The sequence below is a fragment of the Laetiporus sulphureus genome (assembly GCF_001632365.1).
Source record: "Laetiporus sulphureus 93-53 unplaced genomic scaffold LAESUscaffold_18, whole genome shotgun sequence".
NCBI lineage: Eukaryota > Fungi > Basidiomycota > Agaricomycetes > Polyporales > Laetiporaceae > Laetiporus > Laetiporus sulphureus.
Genome location: NW_024468527.1, coordinates 22624 through 44772, shown reverse-complemented (window position 1 = coordinate 44772; position 22149 = coordinate 22624). Strand labels below are relative to the sequence as shown.

Below are 22149 nucleotides of genomic sequence, written 5' to 3'. Positions count from 1 at the left end.
TACCATTATTCAGCTTTTGTTGTGCGAGTAAGATCTGCGTCTCAGCATGATGTTCTAGCAGTGACACCAACCCCGATGCTCGGCCTTGGTTGCTGTACCAATTGAAAATCCCCAAAGTCACAGAAGGTGAACATCTGATGGGAAGCAATAGCGCATTGCACCGATAGAATGAATACTGCGTGTATATGCGAGACCGGAGCGACAGCGTAGCTTGTAGATGTCATCGTCGTCGAAACCACCAGACTATGATGAAGAACCAAAAGACGATTATGAGAAATACGATATACCACAGCCACCGGCAGCCCTGACGGGTAGCCATGTTGTTCATCCGCCGAAAGGTGCCAGATAGGATGCCAGATGTCTCGGCAAAGGCGTCGTTCTATGACTGTTAGTCAGCCACTCTGCAGGGAATGCGGCAGGATATCAGGCTCCGCACCATGTGTGTGAGCTGGATGGTCGAGTCGCGCACTTCGTTGCCGATACCAATCGTGATCTAGCAAGTTATGAACATGATAGTTTGAGCGCATATGCCTCGACAGGGAGGTTGCAGCGTTACTCACGTCCTTCAGCATCTTCACCTTGGCAGTTAGCCCCTCGAGATGCTCGTCATTCTGACCCTCAAGATCATCTGCAAACCGTTGACCGCCCGGCTGGAGATGGAATGGGGAGGACCGTCCCGACGCCGGTGGAGTGTAGTACTCGGGAAGAAGCGCCGAGCGGTCGCGCAGGGAGGCCGTTGCCCTGAATCTGATGAGGATTTAGCCATCAGGAGGAACATTCAAGGTCCAAAATGTACCGCTGCGACATGTCGAACCGGCAGACCAGCTAGCCTCATGGAAGAAGAGAAAACTCAACGCGTCCGAGCCTGAGCTCCTGGACGTTCACTTATAGACGCCACCACGTCGTCGTTCCACGTCGATCGTATGATCGCACACAATTGATGGTGCAGAGGTCTCGGTGAGAAAATGGTGTTGTTGCATTTGATGATCCTGAGCTATCAATACAGCAGCGCAAGATCGTACTATCTCCGGGACAATGGCAACATGTAGTACTAATAGGCGAGGACGTCGCGGATCGCAGCGACCATGTAGTATGTGACAATATGTAAATAGCTGCACCCGAATGAAGACCAGCAACAACCGATCGGGCGCGGCGAGTGTATGTAACCGTCGCGAGAAGACGGCAATAAAGGCGGTGTCAAGCAAGGGGACGAAGGGTCAAACGTGCCGGAACTAAGTAATGCAGGCGAATAGGTACGAATGCGTTTGAATGATGCGTCCGCGTACTCGCTGAAGAGATGATACATGTGCGTGAGTACAAGTCCGCGAGCCCCAAGAATAGCATGGAAGCCCTTATTCGATGCTCATCCGGTTTGGATGGCCACTCATTGGACCTCGGTAGAGGTCCTGGGATTTGCCGCGCCGTGCCATATTCTCGCTCTTGGACACTGTTGCCAGCCCTTGGTAAGGAACATTTTATATGGAGCAGATAGCGACTCACTCTGGTTCGCCAAGCCTCGCCCAAAATTGTTCCTGACCATCCACGCAAAGACGGATGTCGTAATCAACAGAATGGTTGCAATCACCGCTGTGGTTAACGTGAGCAGGTTACCCGCACATACGGTGAGCTTACATACAGAATATCGTCAGTGTCTTCCAAACAAAAATGTAGGTGGCTGTTTTGCGCAAAAGCAACACTTTTACCAGCTAGAGGTTGCGGCGAGCCCGGATCAGCTCTGTGATCGATGACCAACAGAACTGGGACTGACCTTATACATAAAGTATACCAACGCTCCTAAACAGCCCGTCATGAAGATATACATCATCCACTTGTTTTCACGGCGTGCTGCTATGTGACCGTCGATGAGGACGAGTATCGACACAGGGAAAGCTAGGCACGTGAGGTAGTACTCCGTGTTGTGCTTGCTCAGAACCAACCAGATGAATTGCACAGAGAACCCCACCCAGAAGAACAGGTCGAACTTGACCAGACAGAGGAAAATTTGGTAGTATGCGTACATGGCTCTGATCCGGCGATCAGCACCAAGGTACTTGTACACTTTCCAACCAAATTCCTTGTAGATCTTCCAGCCAAGAGCAATGTATGCAAGTTCCGCGACGGAGATGATGATAGGAATGATCATGGTGAGAGCATGAATGGAGATAACGGATGTGCTTTCCGAAATCGAGGTGCTGTCAATTTCGCCGATCTGAACGATGGCATAGAACAGAAACAATGCATTGAAAATGCTGCGAAGATGGCTTAGAATCTGCAAAGAACCCAAAGAAAAGAGATAGAGATAACTACGTTAGGGCAATGAACTGCAAAGTGTTTTGGGCATATACGGCATCCAGAGCCATCCCGAATTGAAACACGCTGATGTATGTCCATTCAGAGAACGACAGTTGGTGAGAGTACAAAAACACGTACTGAGCCATGGCAAAGATACTGAGATAGATAGGCATCTTCTTAGATTCTTGGAAGTTAGAGCTCGTGGCCGTCGAGTCCTGGAGGCGAATGAACAGTTCCGCCTCTATTGCCAAATCTATTGCCGTCTCAACGAGAACAGTCAATAGATATAGGCGACAAGCAATAGAATCTGGTATGAACTGGACAACGTGGATCATCGTCTCGCAGTGGAGGGCTTCACAGGTAGTTCACGTACTGTTTGGCGCACTACTTCCAACCAGTCTTTGAGCTCCGGCTTTGCCACCTCGGCATTGGTGGCTGGTGGAGGATATTCCCAGTCTAATTGCTGTGCTGTATGCCCGTCAAGGTCCTTCACGTCCTTCAGAGATATTTCACTGTAATTAGACAGTTGCTGAGTGAGGGGGTAGAGTGGGACAGGCTCTTGATTGTCTGTGCGACCAGCATCGGCGGGAACGGAAGTGGTATACGCCTTGTAGGTCGCATACTGGTCGATGAGGTCGTCATAAGAAGCCTTACCGTCCGCGTCGAGCCGCGGAGATAAGTGTGTGGGGTCGGTGGAAAGAGCGGGGTGTGCATTGTGTTGCGATGACATGATAAAAGAGTGACTCAAGCAGAGTGCTTGGGATAGTCGTCCTGCGAACAAAGCCTGTGGGGGGAGACCGGGATATAACCGTCGATAACGATGAGTCGAGTTACCAGACGAGTGAGGGGAGCATCTCAGACCAGATGCGAAACGAGCTTCTGCCTCGCAACTGCGTCGCATTCGTGTTTGCCGCAGTTTGCCAGGTGGCTGCCTCCCTTGCGACGGCCTTACAGTTACAGCGTCCGCCATTTCTCCACCTTATCGTCCTTGGTACCTTGTTCTCGTCACATATGTGTTGCATTGTCCTGCACGATCTTCCGTTGCGCTCAACACCATCCTTTTGGCCTCACCTGCCGGCCTCGTGGGGCTTTCATTGTGCGATCTGTGCGGTGGCTTGAATGAATGTATCCAGTAACATTTCCAAGTAGACATTTATACACAGCTTGCAAATCGACAGCAGAAACACAACGCCAAAACAAGAATGACGGCAGAAACTCGATGGTAGTGCCAGAAGTTCTGATAGATCAGTGACTATTTACGTCGAAGATGCGTAGCCCTAGGAGCTATCCGTGTCGGTCGACGATCCCGTCTCGTCGCCTTCGACGTCTGGCAAGGTAGCTCAGTATTCATCACGGCATAAGGCGTCACCAAAACACACTCACCGACGAGATAGTCTGGCTCCGGCATCCGGATGATCGGAGGCGGAGGCGGCGGTCGTGGAGGACTGAGCCGTCTCGGCGGCGCTGGCGGCGGCTTGCCATTTCTACCTCCCTTTGGCTTCTGCACCTTGCTTGCGGCGAGCGTCGGGCTCTGCATCGAAGGAGCAGATGCGAGGGTGGATACAGACCGGGCGGGGGAGGAGTACCGAGAGGGCGACTCTGGCGAGGACGAGCGCCGATCGCGGTTAACAGACGAGACGATGGAGGATTCGCGGAGTTTCGAGGGCACTCTTGTGAGCGAACTTGATGGTGGAAGTGGGAGAGACTTGACAATGACAATAAACGTCAGTATGCTAGTATGCAAGACGGTCGAATACCTACGTTTGTGGATGGAGAACCTGGCACGTCGGTGTCCCCTTTTACGCGTGAAATGGGCGAGCCTGCACTGGAACGTAAAACTGGTGTAGAATCCATTTAAACGATGGCCTCACCTGTGGTCTTCGCTTTCTTCGACTTCTTCGTCGGAGAAAGTGTTGGAGAGCCGGGCTAACACATGATCAGCTGACATTAATTTGACTCGTGGAAGCAGCACGAACCCGTTTTCGGTGCAAATTAAACTCAGCTTCGTCTGAGCACAGATTTTAGAAAATTGGTGATAGCTGTGTGGCGGGGACAACTTGCCTGCTCGTTTGGTTCTTGACTTTGCCTTGTTTCTACCGGATGTAGTGGTCTTGCCATCGTCCGACAGCGCTCCGTTCTCGGAAGCAACGTATGGCGATGCCGATCTGCCAGCATCAGAAGCCAGCCTAAAGATATTGGTGAACCTCTTGGTCGCTATGGTCTGCCACGACGTACTTAGTCTTCGTCGTGGCACTCCTAACAGCACCCCTGCGCGAGTTGGCCAGCCCCATGCAATCGCCAAGATGTGAGGCATAACGGTTCGAGGCAATCTGCAAAGGCTCATAAGCCGGCTGTTAGGCGCGTTGTGCGCGTCACGGCTACCTGTCGTTTGCAATTGACACATTCCAGCAGGATGTTGCCGTTGCTCTTGCCATTCGTTGGTGTGCTCATTCCAGTTCCAGCTGGGCTGTTTTGATCTGTGGCCTTGGCTTCATCTGAAGGTGTGGGCAGTCGTGAGGAGGAAGCCGCAGGTTGGGAAGCGGTACCGGAAGGACCAGACGTATGGGCTGCATTCACCAGTGAGAAGTGCAAGTCACGTCATGAGAGATACGTACCTGCTTTACAGCTGGAGTAAGGAACACTACATGAATTGTGGCGATGACGAGGGCGATGTGGCCACTCACTAAGTATGGCACACTGGGCAAACGGTCTTCGAACGCGAGATCGCCTGGTGTGACTCGAGGACAACGTCCATCAAAGTCTCCTCCACCATAGTGGAGAATATCCGCGAGGCCTAACAAGCGTCGTCACGTCCAGACGAATCAGCAACGCGTGAATACTCACGAGCTCTGCGAGGACCTCATCGCGTTCCTTTTTTGGCATCGCACCGCGTCCGCACTGCAAAGTGCATGTACTTCCCGCAAAAAAGGTATTCCGCTCCGACGCAAGACGATGAGAACGGGAGGCCTCAAGCGAGGCGAGCAATGGTCGCTGCACGGCAGCAGGGTAGGCAGGATTGGACCCCGCACTCGATCGTTGTACAGGCGGTATCCACGTGATGGCCGATCCGAGACTGTGGCGTCGGCGTCTGCCAGCTTCGCGGCGCATCGGGCATTTCATTTAGTACGCCGCGGCGTTGTAGTACTCTCAGTTGCCACTTACCAGGTCCTCACCCTCGGGCTTCACAGCTTGGCAAGTAATATTTGTGTCAAACAGCGAATCAACATTGTCAGAACTGCATAGCAGCTGTTAGGTATACGTGGTATACGAGAGTAGAGATTATCATAACGGATCCATGAGTCCACTTTTACCTACCCGAGAGTCGAGAAGCAGTGAACACACTGAGAATCACCACCGCCAGCGCAGTTATGCTCGCAGGCAACAATAACTCCTTCGGAATGCCCAGCACCTTCTCTTCCTCGGCGGCGGCCTGCACTGGACGCGGAGGCGTGACGTTCGTTACAGGCTCCGGCAGAACCGCATCCACCTTATCGGCCTCCCTGAGCTCCCTGAGCTCGCGCTCCATCGCCGCCGCGACTTCCGCAGCCTGAGCGCTCTTCTCTGCCATCACCTCCGCCCATCCTTTCCCTCCCTGGATGAACAGCACCACACGATCCGCTCCCCCAGCTCGCGCGATCTTAACTGCATCAGATACGTCCGAGTCGGACGTAATGAGCACAATGTCACCGTCCGCGTCGGTATATGACAACAAAAAGTCTGTCGGGTCCGGAGGCGGCTCCAGCGGGTCCCTGCTTCTGTAGTTCGTAAAGAACGGATCGGTAGCGAGTTTTCCGCCAACGATATCGCGCAGGTTCTCTACATTGTCGTGCCGCGCCTGGAACCGGTGTGTACGGCCGCTGGGTGTGCGGAACTTGAAGACATACGTCCCGTCATCTACAGGCGGTGCGGGCGTAGTTGGCCCAACGATAGATGGCAGAGGCTCCCCGTTTCTCCTGGAGTAGCCCTCAAGTGCAGAAGACGCATCATCATCCACAGCCGAGGCCGAGTCGTTCGGGTGCACCTCAGACTGCGGTGATTGGAGAATTTGGGACGTGCTCCGATTTGTGTGACGGATCTGCAGCTCGCTCGGGAAGTTGGACCCAGAGATGGCGGATTCGGTGTCATCGAGAGACTCGAAGAATCGACCCCACAGTGGCCCAGTCTGATCTTCACGTTCTACTGCTGCAGCTTCTGCAGAGATCGCATTCATCTATCGATCCGTTATGTTAGCGAGCTACTTTGAAAACCGCGCGTGTACGCACCTGCTCGAGCGTTGCATAGGTCAGCTTGAGCACGTCCACAATTGCCACCAAACGTCCATCCTCCTCGACAACTGGTAAGTTAAGGTAGTGACCGTCTGCGAGAGTCTGTATCAGCAGCAATTTTGACAGCATCGAGATTGCAACTTACTGTGCATCTTCTTGAGCGCGTCGTGGCAAGTCATGGTAGGAGGAGCAGTATCGGGGTGGGGGGTCATCACACGCACAACACTACACCTGCTCGCATCCAGCCCTGCTGCGATCACACGCAGCACGATATCCTTGCTGGTGAAGATACCAGCGATCTTCGGCTCGTGGTCGACCACGCCAGGTCCATGTGGCCCTATCTCCATCACGCACACCGCCGTCGTGCGACGCTCCTTCATGAGCTTCGCCACCTCCCGCACGGTAGTCTTCGGGCCGACAGTGGCAGGCTGCGTGCGCGAGTCCATGACGGACGTAAGATCTGGGAGCGCGGTCTTCTCACGGAGTGCTTCCACGTAGGACAACATGGCGGCCGCTTGTGGGTTCGCGCCTATGTTCGCGCCGAGCTCGGACTGAACGCCCGCGAGCGCGGTGTAGAGTTTCTCAGAGGCAGAGGAGCTGCGCTCTACCTTATCCAAGGCCTCATGAAAGACCTTGGTGATATCCAGTAGGCCGACAACATTGCCCTCTTCGTTACACACGGGCTGACCACGGGAATATTAAATTGCACGTTCGTGCGAGCGCGACGGCGGGCACGTACCAAATGCCTGAAATGCCGTTGGACCATAAGTTGAAGAGCCTCCGTAGCACTCGTCGTATCGCGCGTCACCATCGGATTTTTCGTCATGATCGTGCTGACCTGGGTCGTATGAGGGTCCAGACCGTCCGCGGCGACCTAGAATGCCATATCAGTGTCCGTGTCCCGCCGACTGTGCGCACGCACAGGCGAAGTTTACGCACCCGGTACGCCAGGTCCTTTGCGGTGAAAATTCCACTGAGGCCCTCATCGTCGTCGACGACAAGCACGCAATCAGTCCGCTTCGCCGCGCAGAGCTGACTAGCGTCCGCGACCGTAATGTTCTCCGGGACCGTCAGAGCGGGACTGGGCTTGAGCGCAGCGACGGTGCCCTTCTGCGCATTCGACTTATGTCCCCGCCTGCGATTCGAGCTGTGCGGGGCGGTGGAGATAGCACGCTTGCGCGACAGCTCAGACTCAATCTTCTTGCGGATAGCCTGCGGGCCATGAGTAGAGTCAGTACGTGTGTGCGTATTGGCCGGCCTGTGCCGCTGAGCGGCTGGGCCGGGTTGTGCGGAGAGTGGCTCGGTAGCGAAGGTGACGGTCTTGCGCATCGTGCACGGAGGGCAGACAGTACACGTGTAGACCGCGCACAGAGATACCCTCCTCATGGGCTGCTTGACGCTATCGCGTCTCAGACCAGAAGACTATCTTTCTCACCTCATCTCTCTTTGACTGCTTCTTGCGCGTCTCTGCCAGGGAGTTAGATACGGTGGACATGGCGGCGGATGACTGGGGCCTCTGGGAGACACCTGGAAGAGGCGAGGTACCGCGTTCGGGGAAGGAGACGGGAGATTCTGGACGTTGTTGAGCACCTGGAGCGCGATGGGAGGAGGGAGGGTGATGAGATGGCACTGGAATGCGTGACATTTCACAAACGGTTTGCTGCACGTTCCGTCCCGATTCGAATTCTATCAAGTCCGCGCTAGCCAATCTGGACAGCCGCCATTGTGTTGTCTTCTGTTTGCCGCACGGCGACTGCCTCTCACGATCATTTAGCAGCCTCGGTGGTAGTCAAGGCACGCGCAAGCGAGCGTTTCAAATCAGTGCATTTATCATTAAAGCAACACTGGTACACACTAGCATATAGTCATCAACCCAAGCAACAGTCAGTAGCGAAGAGAGTAAGATACAAGAGCCTGCAACGTCGTACCAGAGGATGATCAACAGTATGAAACAGCTGGTAAGAGCGGTTTCGCTTGATTGCAGGTAAGGAGTAAGCGGCCATGTACCATTTTACTGCGCCTTCCTCGTCCCCCTTGCGCCACCTCCTCTCACAGTGTACCAATAGTACACTCCGCCAATGAGCAGCAGCGCCGTGAAGATGAAGTGGGCTGATGAACTCGCTCAGCATACACTGACGACGTGAATCTTGATAAGACGCACTTGTGAAAAACCCAAAGATAGTTTGGAATAGGTCAATCCCAAACCCAACGACTGCGTGCACGAGCTGCAAGACGCCGTTCAGGAGCTCCTGGCCAAGTGCGAGGAAGAATTGAAGCACGGCCAGCGCAGAGTTTAGGAGCGACGTGCCGATGGCGGCGAGAGCGTGCATCAAATCGGTAAGGGCTGCGGTGAGTGAAGCCATGAGATGAACGTTGTGGTCAAAGAGGTGTTAGGAGCTTGTGGGGTCCACAGGTGCTCATTTCCTAGGGCCACAGTAGACGCATGACGTCACCGGCAGAACTCGCAGCGAACAAACACAAGCCTGCATTGTGCTCAGTAGACATCCAGATAACATTGTCATCAGTAAATCTAGAGTGCTCATCGTCCACCAAGCCGTCAATCGACCAGCCTTATCAACGCAACAAGCAAATATAGTTATGGTATACACCGCACGAACCAGTCATTTCTTTACTGCCTCCTCGCACCAGCACCCGCCGCGTTCGGTGGCACGAACGTGCTCCCGACCCAGCGAAATAGCACCGCCTTGAACTGATCCCACGCGTACACAATCATCGAATTCGTCGTCGGCTTGCGAACGTAGGCTTCCACGTATGAATTGATTTGCCCGATGGACGCCTGGGTAAACTTCGACTGGTGGTAGCGCGCACGAAGGAAGTGAGCGAAGATGATCGGAGCGATCAGCGAGTTGCGGAATGTCAGTGCACCCAGAAACACGCGAAGCATTATCACCAGCTCGGTGTATGCAACAATCCTCATCGCAGTATCGTAGTTAGCTATCACCACGCGCCGCATATCAGCAACCTCAATGCCGAGAGCCGATGACAAACCACGCACCTTTGACCCACATCTGCAGCCTCTTCTGCGCGGGATGAGGAGTAGGGGTACCACCAGCGGTGGCCGGAGGGCCTTGGGGAAAGATGCGCGGCATCAAGGTCGTACGCGTAAATGTCAAAGCATGGAAGAGTGAAAAGATCGTGTATGGCACCAAAGCAACTGAACAACAGCACCATCAATCACATCTGCTACCAACGACCATCATCGGAGTAAAGCCACGTACGCGTAATCGGCTTCGACGTCCACCAGAAGAAAGCAAGCAGCAGATATTGCACATTCTGCACAACCACGTGAATCAGGTGTTGATGGAGGAGAGCCACGCTCACGAACCTCATCAATCATCGCACGGTTGATGTACGCCAAAGTAGGTTGCGGGGTCTGCGCCTGGAAATTCAGCGGCGCCTGTGTGATTGGTCGTCATGACTCACCCCTAGGGACTTTCTAGAGAAGTAAAAGCATGAAGAAACGAACGGCAACGTGTGCATAACGACACTCACTGGCAAACGATAGCATAGCTCAGGAGCGCACCCGTGAAGCTAGCTGCACATCGCGTCCCGAAGCCGCCCGTCATTCTCCTGCTTCAATCATTCAAGAAACACAGCTCTCACTCTTGTACCACCACGCCGACACGCCCCTAAACAACACCTTCGCTAAAAAGTATCGCAACGAAGATACCAGCAACATAAAGTGGCCAGCGGCCCACAAGTAGTGCTGCCCCCAACGGCGCGTCAGTGCCAGTCCCGCACGCGAACCGACTGAATTACCTGAGTAGCCATCGCCTCTGGAGTAGCTGGAGGATGTTACGGATAGAGTGCAAGTGGGTTCGAGTTGTTGCTGTGCGCGACTTGGGGCAGCGCCGCAGGAGAGTGACGCACTCCACGCTGTGCTTTAGGGCAGGGTCGGGGCCACCCGCGCATTTTCGGGCGCCTCTCGCTACACCACGCCGGAGCGGTGTCCATTCAAGCAGGAGACAGCATGCATCCGGAAACATGTAGCAACACACAATGAGGGCATGTAAGATCCGCAGGCACACGCAGCCCGCACGAGAGGAGGAGCGAGCATGTAAAAGGTGGAAGAAAGAAGAAGAAGAAACGACCGCCAGCTATTGTCAACGACTCCATTGCGCCGTCCCCGCGTCCTTCTTCCTTTCCCGCCCCTTCTTGTACACCTCCTTCTCGACCTTCCGCGAACCTAGTGTCTCCTTCCTCCTCTCCCTCCCACCTCCACGCCTCTGACTTCTCCATACTTCTTCGTCAGCGTTTTCCTCCGCCTCAGCCTCGCTGCCATCCTTGTCCACCGCATCGATCTCCTCCCACTTCTCATTCTCCTCGTCGTCCTCGGGTCGCTTGCGCTTCTTCCCTGATCGCCCTGTCCCGCCTGTCCCACCGCCGATATTCACGTTCACACGCGGCGGGACTGAGAATCCGAACGCCTTGCCCACCTTTGCGAGGTCGAGCTGGTTTATGTCGAAGATCTTCTTTAGCGAGTAGGATGCGTATGCCTGCAGATATGATCGGTATCCATCGCGTGCCGACTGGTGCAGGAAGTAGTTCTTCTGTAGTAGCTTCTCAAGCTGTCATCGAATAAGAGGAGAATCGCACGTTCCATGAGTAGCTTGACATACCTGTGACTGCACATTCGCAATCTTTTCCGCCGGGAAGCTGAACTCATTCAGAGGGACTTTCGCATCTTTCAAGTACCGTAGGAACCCAAGCTCGCTCGGCAGCAGGAACATCAAGCTTTTCCCTACCTTGCCCGCACGAGCAGTTCGACCGACTCGATGGATGTAGTCACGCGGGTCGTCTGGCGGGTCGTACTGGATGATCCAATCCACTCTCGGGATGTCTAGTCCTCTGGCAGCGACGTCCGTACATAGCATAGTTCCCTGTTGCGCATTGCAGAACTCAAAGAACGTTGTCGTCCGCTTTTGTTGTTTTTGCTTTCCCTGCAGGGGCTCTGATTAGCAGATACGCAGTAGATGAGACATTGCACAAGATACGCACGTGAAGATCGAGCACAGGAACATCGATATAATTTAGTAGCTCTGCGTAATACTTGACTGAATTACAGCTAGAGAAGAAGACGACGATCTTTTTGGACATATTCCGTTTGAGGAAGGTATATAGCAGAAGGAAGCGTCGATCTGACGGACACACGACATATCCTTGTGATAGTGTGGTGACGGTACTTGTCCGTTCTTCCTTGTCGACATCGATATATAGGGGTCCTGGACGTAGTGAAATTCTTGCAAGATCGGTGACCTTGGTCGTTTGTGTAGCAGAAAAGAGCATCGATTGGCGGTCCTCTGAGAAAATGCCATCAACAATGCGGGCTGCCATGAAGAAGACATGACGCACCGTTCGGTAGGATCTTGATAATTCTCTTCATCTCCTCCTCGAACCCAACCTCCAAGATCCGATCTGCTTCGTCAATCACCAGTGCTTTCAGGTTCCGGAATATGAATCCTTTGGTATTCTGCAATGCACTTCCATCAGCCACTGATATATTATGTTTAAGTCTTTTTACATACCTCAAGGTGATCGAGTAGTCGACCTGGCGTAGCGACGAGCATGTTCACACCTTTCTGCAGCTTCTCCGCCTCCGCCCTTCGATTTGCACCACCCATGACGATGCCAAACGTTTGTGAATGATGCACCATAAGCTCCTTCGCAACACCAAAAATTTGCAGCGCTAGTTCACGCGTCGGCGAGACAATGACGATTCCAGTGCCTGTGACCCATAGCTTAGCACACAGCTCGAAGCACCACGCGTGCAGCACGCCGACAGCGCGACCACCGCTCGTAGCATGAGCAGTGGGGCACACATCACTCACCATTCCGCGGCTTGAACTTCATCCTATGCAGCAACTCGACTGCCGGAATCAAGAACGCCAACGTCTTTCCCGAGCCGGTGCGCGCTGCGCCTAGCACATCCTTCCCTGCGAGCAGCGGTGGGATGCTTTTCTCTTGCACTGCAGTCATCGTTGTGAAGCCCATCTCGGCGAGGGCCTTGCTCGTCGGCTCGGACAGCTCGAGCTCAGAGAAGGGCTTGCGCCCAGGGCCATTATCGGCGTTGGGCACGGGGACAGGCACGGCTACCTCTTCCGCGGCCATGATCTCGCTGATTGAGAAGGGAATATAGCTGTACTCTTGTGAAGACTTATAGAGAGACACACCGAGAGAGCAGGAGACGAGCTAAACAGAGAAAAGCTCAAAGCAGAGGACAGACAACGGCGAGTGATAGTGAACACAAAATGTGCAGAAAGTGCGCGCTCATTGGTTCGGCATGTCCCGGAACTCGTTATGTCTTCCTCCCTCTCCGTGTCTCAAAGTCAGTAATTCGTTGCAACGACTCGCGGATGTTCTCTCCTTATTGAACTGCTATGAACAGTTGCCACTGCTGTTGCGCTCGTGACGTCTTTCTCGGTTGGGTATGCACTTGGTGTGAAGTCGGCCGCAGCATCTTCATCCAAACACAAGCCAGGTCAAAATGCATCCTCTGCAGATGCGTCCGCCGTCCAGGAAGCCATCAAAGAGGACAGCGAGGATGAGGGCAATGCCGCCGATGGGGACTTGTCGGCTGTCAAGCCTGGCTTCATGGAGCCTTGCAAACTGGTATGATGCTCGACTGACCGACTCTCCACCCGACTGACCGACTCTCCACCCGACTGACCGACTCTCCACCCGACTGACCGACTCTCCAACCTAACGACGGACAGGTATTAATTGTTCGTACTGATCTCGGCATGACACCGGGGAAGATTACTGCACAGTACGTTCTATGGTTACGTCTGTCTCTACCGAATTGAATAATGTGCCTAGGTGCGGGTAGGTTAATTTCACGCCTTTCCCCAATGCCAGTCCCCACATTCGCAATTATAGGCACGCAACGTTAGCGTGTTACAAAGCCCTTCTACGGACAAATCCTCGGGTAGTCCTTCCTGATGTAACCGGATTGAGCAAACGCTGAACATGTGCACAGCTTCTGACACATTGGGAGCGTACAGGGTGAGGTCATGTTCCTGCGATTGCTCACGAGACGTGACTCAACTAATTGTCTCCAGACAAGCGAAAATTGCTCTGAAGGCGAACTCCGAGGACGAACTGCTCAAACTGGAGGCCAGTGCCAAAAGCCTGAACTTGTGCGCCCGCGCGATCCATGATGCGTAAGTTTTGACGAGTGTCAAATTGTTTGAGTGGATTTTTGACGTGTTTCACGTGCAGCGGGCGGACCCAGATTGCGGCGGGCTCTTGCACGGTACTTGGTATTGGACCCGGTGAGTGCGGCCGACGCTGAGGGCGTACCCTGCTGATTTATTGGTCCCCTCAGGACCGGTCGGATTGGTGAACCGGGTAACGGGCAAGCTACGACTGCTATGAAGTGGCTACGTGATGTAAAATGAGTCTATTACGGGAAATGTGGACCGTGGTGTGCTCTCTTGAATGAATGCTTTTGACTCTGTTGTGATGGCCAATTAGATGCATCAATGTATTCGACAGCAATATTATAACCGATTGACATGACCGGTATTGCTTTGGATTGAGTGTATGTTCTGGAGGATTCGGGGTTGGAAGAGAGGTGTGACGTCAATGTGACAAGTGCCTGATATGGCGGAGCCCGCTGAGTTTGGTGGGGCGGCTTGAAGGAGTCTACCCTTTAATCTGGCGCGGAGGAGCCTGGAGTGGGTTTTGGACCAGGCAGTGGATGGATGAACCATTCATAGTACGCACTCACCACACACTATAACTTCATCTCTTCCAACAGCACATCTTCTTTCTTTATCACGCGGCGCTCATCGAACGACGCGAAAAATAAAATGTCCAGTGTAGCACTCGCGCGAGCGTACCAGCAATCCTTTGCAGCTCATCCATATGGCACCCTCGCAATCACGAACGGCACGCTCAATGCCCTCGGCGATATTGTCGCACAGCTGACCGAAAAATGGGTGAGTCAGAGTGCCTGTAAAACATCGGTATAGCCTCCTGACAGCAGACGTGTAGAGTGGCCCGTATAGAGAACATTGGGGATATGATCTTCCTCGAACGATGCGTTTCTTCTTGTTCGGGTTTGCAATGGGTGCGTCCATAATCGGGGGTATGCAATATGGTGCTCATGGGCGGATATCAGGTCCCGTCATCGGTCGCTGGAACTTCTTCCTCGAGCGCCATTTCCCGTTGCGCTTTCAGAGCACCACGCCGAATGGCATCGGCAAGGTCGACATTCGTGCGCTGTCGAAGCGAGTAGCAGCAGACCAATTGATCATGTGAGCGTGCCTTTAACCTGCTACGGACTGATCGTCGCTGATTACGTATGGCACGTTCTTTCTGGAAATAGGGCACCCATTGGCGTATGTAAAGTCTATACGTGCCTGGGGGTCACTTGTATCTGACAAGCTCTGTTTGCAGCTTGCGATATTTATAGGCTCCATGGGAATCATGGAAGGCCGAGATAGGCCTCATATCCGGAGAAAATACGCGCAGTTATTCTATCCTGCCCTCATCGCGAATTGGCAGGTGTGGCCCCTTGCGCAGGTGCGTATATGCCGTTGAATAGAGTTGGCTCCTCAATAACAATGCTCTCGCGATATAGCTTATCAACTTCAGGTTCATGCCTCTACCGTATCGAGTTCCTTTTCAGTCGTCCTGTGGTGTCTTCTGGACGTTATATCTTTCTATCCTGAACTCAGCGTGCGCATTATACCTCATGCTTGAGAGTGGTCAGACCGACTCATAGTTCTTTTACCACAGGGAGGCGCACCGGCAAAAGGAGCTGGACGCAATGGAAAAGATGCATAGCACTGATTGATGGATTGCTCCTTGCTCTACTCTTCCCTTTCTTGGGTATCTCGTGGAGGATCTTGTTTGAGGTCTCCGGTTGTTTGCCTGTCAGGATCGCTCCGAGTCATAGGACGGGAATCCGCCTCTCATCATCCACTGTAGCTCTAGCACTCACATACGTATCAACTACCCTTTCTCTACTGTACTTTTTGCACCTTGTCTGCCCATCCCGGCGTACATAGATTACAACAGTATATATAGACGATCGCGTGACTGATCTTGCCCATCTCACGTTTTGCCGTACTTTGGCTTGAAGAACGCGGGCGGCAGCGATGCGAGGACTTCCACCAGCGGGCGCTCGACGACGACGAGCTCGGTGGATGCAATAAAATCGACGAACAGCAGCGAGCGGTAGTGCGTGACGAGGCGAAAATTCTGGTCTGGTGGCGGGGGCACGCGCCCGTACGTGTCGCGCCGCCGCTTCTTCTCGAAGCCGCCCCAGCCTTGGTCCGCGTCGAGCTTGATGCGGCAGAGCCACGTTGCGCCCCAGAACAGTGCGTTCCGCGGAGGCAAGGGTCGCTCGTCCGCGTCGCCGTTCTCGTCTGCTCCCTCACGCTGAACAGCCGATCCCGGATCGAACGTCACACCCAGTATCGGGTCGTGCAGCTGCGCAAAGCGCTGCGGCAGCGTACGTTCCAATGCGCGGGCCCATGTCGGGAAGCTCCGCGTCTCGACATCGTATACATGTATTCCGTTGTTCGCGAGCCCGAGCACAAGCACGCTCGGCTGCGAAGGGTCGAACGCGAGCGCGTGCACCGGCGCGGGGAACGTTGGAAGCAGTGCGTGGTGTACGATCGCGTCGAGATTGAAGACGTGCGTCCGGCAGCGCTCATCGGTCGTCACGAGCCATTGGCCGTCGGGGCTGATCGCCATGCGCGTGATGGTGCCGAGCAGAGTGTTGCGCCCTTCAGCGGGGGCAAGCTCTGTTTCACTGTCGGAGAGGTGGTCCTTCTCCTCACCGCCGGACTGCTGGGCATCGGCCATCTCGATGTCTTCTGCGCCTTCTTTATGCTTCTGGCTTCGGTGTCTCCTTTTCTTACCCGCGCCCTTGACCACGCGGTCGCCAATGACCGCGTCTTTCATGCGATGTTGCTCGAACCTGCGCAGGATACGAGGTTTCTGAGAATTCGCGGCGTCATTGAGGTCAATCACTAGGACACAGCACGACATGGCAGTTGCTACAACGAGCCTCGTAGAATCTGGTGTGAACATCAAGGACGATGCACCCGTCGAGTTTCGGGCTCCCTCCGGAAGGCTCTCGAAAATAACAGCAGAGAAATCTCGTATCCGCTTTGGCTTGAGATTGCCGTTCTTCTGAGAACCCATGTCAGAACGTGCTATGCAAGGACAACAAAAACTGAACGCACTTCTGGATGTAGATGGAACAGTTTCGTTTCATACCAATCCGCGACTGCAATCCACCGACCATCGTCTGAGATAGCACTCGCGACAAGATTGGTGGAAACATTCAAATCCATATCCAGCACCCTCTGGTAACTGCTGTCCGGGTTTTGTCCTGGCACATCATCGAACCCTGATGGGTCCCTCTTCTGCAGGATTCTCCACACACTGACGCCCGCGTCCCTTGTGCACAGGAGCAACCTCGCCTTTCTTGCCAGATGCACGGCACTCGCGTTGTACAGCCCTGAGCTGTACGCAAGCCGTCGGTGGTACGACTCGTCAAATGTCGCGGTGGTGCTCGTCGCGAGCGGATTGACGATTTTGGTTGCAGTGGCTGTGGCGAGTGCGGCGGGTGTGACGACAACGGACATGTCCAGCCCGCCGGAGGCAAGGATGGGGGCAACATCGATGGGATATTGACGACGGTAAGGTACGGGGACGGGCGTGTGCGGGGGCCAAATGGCGAGCCCTCGGACGTCGTGCGAGTGCAATCGACGGGAGGATGTCTGGATCCAGCGTGCGGATGGACGGGAGAGCAGAGAGGAGGACTTCTGAGATTTGGGCGTCTTGATATGTGAGTATTGGGTGACTTTTTGATCCACGCCCGACGTGTAGACTACAGTGCCTTCCTGTTCCACGGTTAGTTAGCAGATGATATAGGGACATATCAACGCACAGGACTGATGGTAAGGCAAAGCACGTCAGCTGCATGTCCCTGGAAGCTGTCAACTTGAGTACATGTTATCGGATCCCAGAATTTGACGATGCCCATGGAATCTCCGGACACAATCGTCCCGTCACTGTGAAAACATTGAGGGCTGATTCAGGCATACTATCCGAATGCATCACTTACCCAAGAGCTCCTACGGTCCATACAAGCGTGCGCTCCCCCCTCACCCTCTCTGTGGTCATCCTGTCCGTCACCCGCCCACTCGGCACGTCCCATTTCCTCAAACTGCTATCCGAGCACCCTGTGACGAGCCAAGCATCCGACCAGTCATCCTCATTCTCATCGTCAGAATCAGAGCCGTCCGCAGTCTCCTTCGTGGTCTCGCGAGGGACAGGTGGGCCCCAAGCGATGCTGAGTATGCGGCATTTCAGCCTATCGAAGCGCCGGAGGTGTGAGAGGGTGTCATGCTCGAGTGAGAGGAGCCTCACGGCGCCATCTTCGCAGCCTATTGCGAGCAGGGTTGATGCGGGGTTGGGGGCGATGCACCAGATGAGGCCGCCTTGCGAGTCGATCATTCTCTGAGAAGAATGAACACAAATGATTTGTCGCGCTGACGCAAGTATATTTAAAAACACATACTCGGACACATGCTTGCTCCGTGTCCCATTCTGCAAGCGAACTGCTACCTCCCGCACTGAATAAACGAAGGTTTGCGGTGGTTGGAACCTCATCCTCTGCAAGTCGATCGGGAGATTTGATAGCAAATGCGAGCGAGTCAACTTTAGTCCCATGTATACCTGCTAGTGTCTGAATAGCCTTAGGCCACGGGTAGCACTCGCTTTGAGAACTCAGGACGCACCTTCCTAACCACCCATGCTTGCGGCGCCTGCAATACTCCCTCCGCGCCTGTCCACTCGTGCAGCTCGATGTTTCCATTTGCCCTCCCTACAGCCAGTGTCGGGAACCTCAGCGGCTTCCTATTCACCGTACTTTTCTTTCCCTTCACCGAGGGCAGACGCAGAGGCGGGAAGCAGAGCGCAGTGACGGCGGAGGGAGTAAAGTCGACGAACCGACACCGGTGAACAGCCAGAGTCGTCGCCTCTGCCATTTTTTGCCTGGTCCGCGAGCCAGCAATTCACCCGCGTTTAGCCCGAAAGAGATCCTTAAGAGTACGGTCGGAACGCGTCTGTACAGACAAACTGTATGGACGAATTTCGTGATCGGGAAGCGCGCAAGTCACGAGCAAACTTTTCCGGTCCCCAATCGGGCAGGAGCAGGAGGCCAATGGCAGCTGCCGTTCGACACCGTCTCTGCTCTGCTCCTGCCTGTTGCATTCGGGCCTCCTGGCCGTAACATCTCCACAATCAATCTGTTATCTAGCTACGCAAAATGTCTTTTCTCGGTCGATCAGGCTCAGGATCCTCGTCAGGCATCAACCCTGAACGGGTGGATATGGCCATACAAGAGTGTGTGTTCGCGTGAACTGCAACCTGTGGCCAGCAATTGACACATTTTATAGATTGGACATGATTACAGATGTATTCAACCGTCTCGTCTCGTTAGTCTAGGGGAATCTATTGCTACATCCGAACGCTCAGTGCTTCTTGCAGGTCATGCCACGCAAAATGCATCAGCCCACGGTACGCAGAAGGTGACCTGAACAAGGGAGAGAGTGTCTGCATCGACAGATGCGTCGCAAAATTCTTCGAGGTGAACAAGAGAGTGGGAGAGAAACTGCAGAGCATGGGTGCGAATGCGGCAGCAGCAGGGGGGACTCAGAGCGCGTTTGGCTCGATATGAGGACCGTAGTCCCATTATTGGATGAGAGACGATACGACGAGGACGACAGATAGATGATCCCTGCGGCGCTGAATGTTACCGTATTATCCATTAATGTGCTTGAGCGCACAGCACCTATGCTGCATATGCAATCCTCCAAAGTTGCAGCATGGCCTGTGTTAGAATCGATATGTACATGCAAAGAGACCCATGGATATCTCAACGAGAGGGCGAGAGGAATGAAGTCTGACTACTGCCCAGAGCCCGGGAAGCACTCGGCTATCGTCTTCGAATGCTTGTTCCGCGCATGCTCTTCCAGCCTGAGGTCCAGCATGAATACAGTTGTGAACCACATGCCGCTAGAGCACTTACGCAGGGGCACGAGTGGTCAACAACTACGAGGAAGACATGCGTGAGTAGCAGAGAACGATGAGTGTTGAATGGAACACGCACGAAAGTCTGCCGGCAAATTTGACAGACGATGTTCATGGCAGCCTGGTTGGTCTTGATCTGGCTCTTGGCTGTGCTGCCAGCCTTTGCCGCGTTCCTCTCCCTTTTCTGAGCTGCCTTCGCACCCTAGAGTCCAGAATGCCTCGCAGAGTCAATAGCCAGGGTCGAATGAGGAATCAAATCAGTCACAGCTCACGTTGCCCATCCTGAGTTCTAAAGAATCAGAGTGAAATGAAAAGGGTCGTATACGAAGCCGTCTAGATGGCTTGAAGGCAAAGGCAAAACAAGGCGGCGATGGCAAACAAGAAAGAGGAACGAGACGAGCAGGCGGTGCGGCGGGCTGGAACACAGAGAAATGTGTGCAGGAGATCAGAGCGCGTGGCGAATAGCATGTGGGCCTGATCGACTGGACCACGGCCCGTAAAACTTACACTGGGAAATCCAGATTGCTATATATTTCCCCGTCCTCGACATTACACAGATGATTGCGTGCGAGCGGCCTGCACTCCTGTTCTTCTGTATGAGTCCCCGTCGCCTTTTCACAGCTCTGCGCCAGCACTCACGGCTCTTCAGCCAGACAGCGATCCAAGGGCAATACCGACGATACACCATGACAGTTAACGGTGATGCGCGGGCAAAGATCATTGAGGCGGTGAAGGTCGATATCCTTACCGAGACTCAGGAAGATGTACGTGCAATGTAGCGCATCCATATCTCAACGTCAGTCAAACAAGGTGCTCCTAGGACAATGCCAAGTGGCTACAGTCCGTCTCCCGGAGCTTCATCTGTGAATACACACTTATGTCTTGCGCATATACCTCTCAAACTAACTTGCTTCCGAAGCTGATACCATCACAGGTTCGTTCAAAACCCACGGACACGCGCACAATGGCATGACAATTCGCATTTAGCCCCGACGAAGGAAATGTACGCGTATGCAGTGCGCGCATCGCTCGGCGATGACGTGTATGATGAGCCCTGCACTAAGACCTTGGAGACGCATATGGCCAAGCTGACCGGCAAGGAAGCCGCTCTGTTTGTTCCCTCTGGCACTATGTCCAACCAGCTGGCATTGCGGACACACCTAAAGCAGCCGCCATACTCTGTCCTATGCGATCACCGCGCGCACATAGCCAGGTAAGTGTTCTTCAATGTATGTACAAACTTGTTTTGATGGTATATCAAGATATGAAGCAGGTGGTACAGCATTTCACTCCGGCGCGCAACTTGACTACGCTATCGCGGCCAATGGTTTGTGTCTTATCTGTCTTATTTGGTGAAGTGGACGCAAAATGACTGGGATGTAGGGCACCACCTTACACTTGACGATATCAAGGAACATGTTGTCCTTGGAACGGACGTTCACAGGTTCGCGATCATCTCCAGTGCATTCATGCCATGTGATTGATAATTCCTCAGCTGTCCAACGGCCGTGATCGAGCTTGAGAACACTCTTAACGGAACCATTATCCCACAGGAAGACGTCATCGCCATCTCAGATTTCGCTCACAGCAACGGCATCAAGATGCATCTGGATGGAGCGCGTATCTGGCACGTAGCGGCCGAGACTGCGACCCCGATCAAGGAGCTTTGTGACCCATTCGACTCTGTCAGTCTCTGTTTCAGCAAGGGACTCGGTGAGTGTCGCCTTAGACTGCATGATGCCATTGGGTTCATCCATGGTCTCTGTGTTAGGTGCACCCATCGGCTCGTGTCTCGTCGGTTCGAAGGAGTACATCATACGCGCACGGTGGTTCAGGAAGATGTTCGGCGGAGGAATGAGACAGACAGGTTTCATGGCGGCCTCTGCTGCGTATGCGCTGACACACCATTTTCCCCTCCTCTCTGGAGTGCATGCTCTGACTCGGCGTTTGGAGAGCGGGCTGCAGGATATCGGTGTCGAGATTACTAGCCGTGCTGAGACTTGCATGGTGAGCGTCAATTGTCGTCATCCATTCCTTCTTGGACGACTAACCATCTCAAATCCTTCAACCTTTCGTCCAGGTGTTCTTCGATCCATCCCCTATCGGTGTTTCTTATGCCGAGCTCGTGGACCGCGCTGCGAAGTTGCCCAGCCCGATTAAGCTCGGGGGTTCGCGCCTGGTGGTGCACATCCAGACATCCGAGCAAACTGTGGATGACTTCTTAGCCCTTGTGCGGCAGCTTGTGCAGGAGAAGAAGGACGCGGGTTTCGTCGCCTCCGACCATACCGGCGAGAAGAGGGGGACCGGAAAGCAGAGCATATATGTGAAAGTCAGGCAAGCAGATATTGACAAGATACAGCGGGAAACATAGTCGTCTCTGGTCTAAGATCTGAGGCCTACGGGGAAGAAGGGATACAAGGATAAGCCTAGTGCTCCTTAGTATGCTAGATACAGATAAAGGTCTCGCAAAGTCACACGGATTGTGCTCGTAGTAGAAGTTCCAGTAGACTGCATC

General features: G+C 53.9%; 13 protein-coding genes across 13 annotated transcripts; 4 read left to right on the top strand and 9 right to left on the bottom strand.

The window, feature by feature from the left end:
* Positions 1-53: 53 nt before the first annotated feature.
* LAESUDRAFT_136307 (uncharacterized protein) lies at positions 54-883 on the bottom strand. Its single transcript, XM_040901304.1, has 4 exons — positions 797-883; positions 561-741; positions 437-493; positions 54-379 (listed from the first exon to the last, which is right to left on the bottom strand). Exons 1-4 carry the CDS (start codon positions 805-807, stop codon positions 221-223), a joined length of 408 nt encoding a protein of 135 aa, XP_040764509.1. The 5' UTR covers positions 808-883; the 3' UTR covers positions 54-220.
* A 78-nt stretch (positions 884-961) lies between these two features.
* On the bottom strand, positions 962-3082 carry LAESUDRAFT_699590 (uncharacterized protein). Its single transcript, XM_040906387.1, has 7 exons — positions 2681-3082; positions 2431-2609; positions 2308-2376; positions 1769-2249; positions 1637-1706; positions 1501-1587; positions 962-1447 (listed from the first exon to the last, which is right to left on the bottom strand). The coding sequence occupies exons 1-7, from the start codon at positions 3020-3022 to the stop codon at positions 1353-1355; spliced, it is 1323 nt and encodes a 440-aa protein (XP_040764508.1). The 5' UTR covers positions 3023-3082; the 3' UTR covers positions 962-1352.
* A 322-nt stretch (positions 3083-3404) lies between these two features.
* Positions 3405-5300, bottom strand: LAESUDRAFT_725528 (uncharacterized protein). Its single transcript, XM_040908836.1, has 11 exons — positions 5137-5300; positions 4977-5086; positions 4908-4918; positions 4675-4859; positions 4528-4622; positions 4354-4478; positions 4269-4300; positions 4164-4218; positions 4054-4112; positions 3676-3997; positions 3405-3619 (listed from the first exon to the last, which is right to left on the bottom strand). The coding sequence occupies exons 1-11, from the start codon at positions 5173-5175 to the stop codon at positions 3570-3572; spliced, it is 1083 nt and encodes a 360-aa protein (XP_040764507.1). The 5' UTR covers positions 5176-5300; the 3' UTR covers positions 3405-3569.
* A 219-nt stretch (positions 5301-5519) lies between these two features.
* LAESUDRAFT_725527 (CBS-domain-containing protein) lies at positions 5520-8291 on the bottom strand. Its single transcript, XM_040908835.1, has 6 exons — positions 7993-8291; positions 7497-7769; positions 7297-7431; positions 6703-7240; positions 6555-6649; positions 5520-6502 (listed from the first exon to the last, which is right to left on the bottom strand). The coding sequence occupies exons 1-6, from the start codon at positions 8050-8052 to the stop codon at positions 5600-5602; spliced, it is 2004 nt and encodes a 667-aa protein (XP_040764506.1). The 5' UTR covers positions 8053-8291; the 3' UTR covers positions 5520-5599.
* A 298-nt stretch (positions 8292-8589) lies between these two features.
* Positions 8590-8914, bottom strand: LAESUDRAFT_636580 (uncharacterized protein; the record flags this gene model as incomplete). Its single annotated transcript, XM_040903458.1, has 2 exons — positions 8590-8666; positions 8719-8914. Coding segments are annotated over 2 exons (273 nt in total), but the record flags the coding sequence as incomplete, so codon positions are not given.
* A 255-nt stretch (positions 8915-9169) lies between these two features.
* LAESUDRAFT_725525 (uncharacterized protein) lies at positions 9170-10257 on the bottom strand (the record flags this gene model as incomplete). The annotated part of the gene is made up of 7 exons (XM_040908834.1): positions 9170-9512; positions 9574-9732; positions 9797-9851; positions 9904-9951; positions 10002-10014; positions 10071-10113; positions 10182-10257. The coding sequence occupies 7 exons, from the start codon at positions 10255-10257 to the stop codon at positions 9187-9189; spliced, it is 720 nt and encodes a 239-aa protein (XP_040764504.1). The 3' UTR covers positions 9170-9186.
* A 354-nt stretch (positions 10258-10611) lies between these two features.
* On the bottom strand, positions 10612-12813 carry LAESUDRAFT_812460 (DEAD-domain-containing protein). The gene is made up of 6 exons (XM_040914408.1): positions 12407-12813; positions 12104-12303; positions 11931-12048; positions 11577-11878; positions 11198-11518; positions 10612-11146 (listed from the first exon to the last, which is right to left on the bottom strand). Exons 1-6 carry the CDS (start codon positions 12684-12686, stop codon positions 10682-10684), a joined length of 1686 nt encoding a protein of 561 aa, XP_040764503.1. The 5' UTR covers positions 12687-12813; the 3' UTR covers positions 10612-10681.
* A 52-nt stretch (positions 12814-12865) lies between these two features.
* Positions 12866-14111, top strand: LAESUDRAFT_678728 (PTH2-domain-containing protein). The gene is made up of 8 exons (XM_040905690.1): positions 12866-12903; positions 12964-13187; positions 13292-13348; positions 13453-13503; positions 13555-13580; positions 13637-13738; positions 13797-13849; positions 13903-14111. The coding sequence occupies exons 1-8, from the start codon at positions 12876-12878 to the stop codon at positions 13950-13952; spliced, it is 591 nt and encodes a 196-aa protein (XP_040764502.1). The 5' UTR covers positions 12866-12875; the 3' UTR covers positions 13953-14111.
* A 278-nt stretch (positions 14112-14389) lies between these two features.
* Positions 14390-15638, top strand: LAESUDRAFT_678725 (uncharacterized protein; the record flags this gene model as incomplete). Its single annotated transcript, XM_040905689.1, has 7 exons — positions 14390-14545; positions 14574-14649; positions 14701-14836; positions 14908-14920; positions 14979-15104; positions 15163-15260; positions 15321-15638. The coding sequence occupies 7 exons, from the start codon at positions 14390-14392 to the stop codon at positions 15376-15378; spliced, it is 663 nt and encodes a 220-aa protein (XP_040764501.1). The 3' UTR covers positions 15379-15638.
* On the bottom strand, positions 15369-18677 carry LAESUDRAFT_678723 (WD40 repeat-like protein). Its single transcript, XM_040905688.1, has 6 exons — positions 18341-18677; positions 18121-18288; positions 17665-18059; positions 17488-17611; positions 16778-17440; positions 15369-16724 (listed from the first exon to the last, which is right to left on the bottom strand). Exons 1-6 carry the CDS (start codon positions 18587-18589, stop codon positions 15639-15641), a joined length of 2685 nt encoding a protein of 894 aa, XP_040764500.1. The 5' UTR covers positions 18590-18677; the 3' UTR covers positions 15369-15638.
* Positions 18678-18786: 109 nt separating this feature from the next.
* LAESUDRAFT_678721 (uncharacterized protein) lies at positions 18787-19239 on the top strand (the record flags this gene model as incomplete). The annotated part of the gene is made up of 3 exons (XM_040905687.1): positions 18787-18947; positions 19001-19039; positions 19092-19239. Coding segments are annotated over exons 1-3 (264 nt in total), but the record flags the coding sequence as incomplete, so codon positions are not given.
* Positions 19240-19510: 271 nt separating this feature from the next.
* LAESUDRAFT_736658 (DUF1909-domain-containing protein) lies at positions 19511-19915 on the bottom strand (the record flags this gene model as incomplete). The annotated part of the gene is made up of 4 exons (XM_040910707.1): positions 19511-19580; positions 19633-19655; positions 19714-19836; positions 19907-19915. The coding sequence occupies 4 exons, from the start codon at positions 19913-19915 to the stop codon at positions 19511-19513; spliced, it is 225 nt and encodes a 74-aa protein (XP_040764498.1).
* Positions 19916-20320: 405 nt separating this feature from the next.
* Positions 20321-22005, top strand: LAESUDRAFT_758936 (uncharacterized protein; the record flags this gene model as incomplete). The annotated part of the gene is made up of 9 exons (XM_040912519.1): positions 20321-20398; positions 20455-20497; positions 20554-20568; positions 20622-20847; positions 20897-20961; positions 21018-21078; positions 21130-21347; positions 21406-21641; positions 21715-22005. 9 exons carry the CDS (start codon positions 20321-20323, stop codon positions 22003-22005), a joined length of 1233 nt encoding a protein of 410 aa, XP_040764497.1.
* Between the last annotated feature and the right edge of the window lie 144 nt (positions 22006-22149).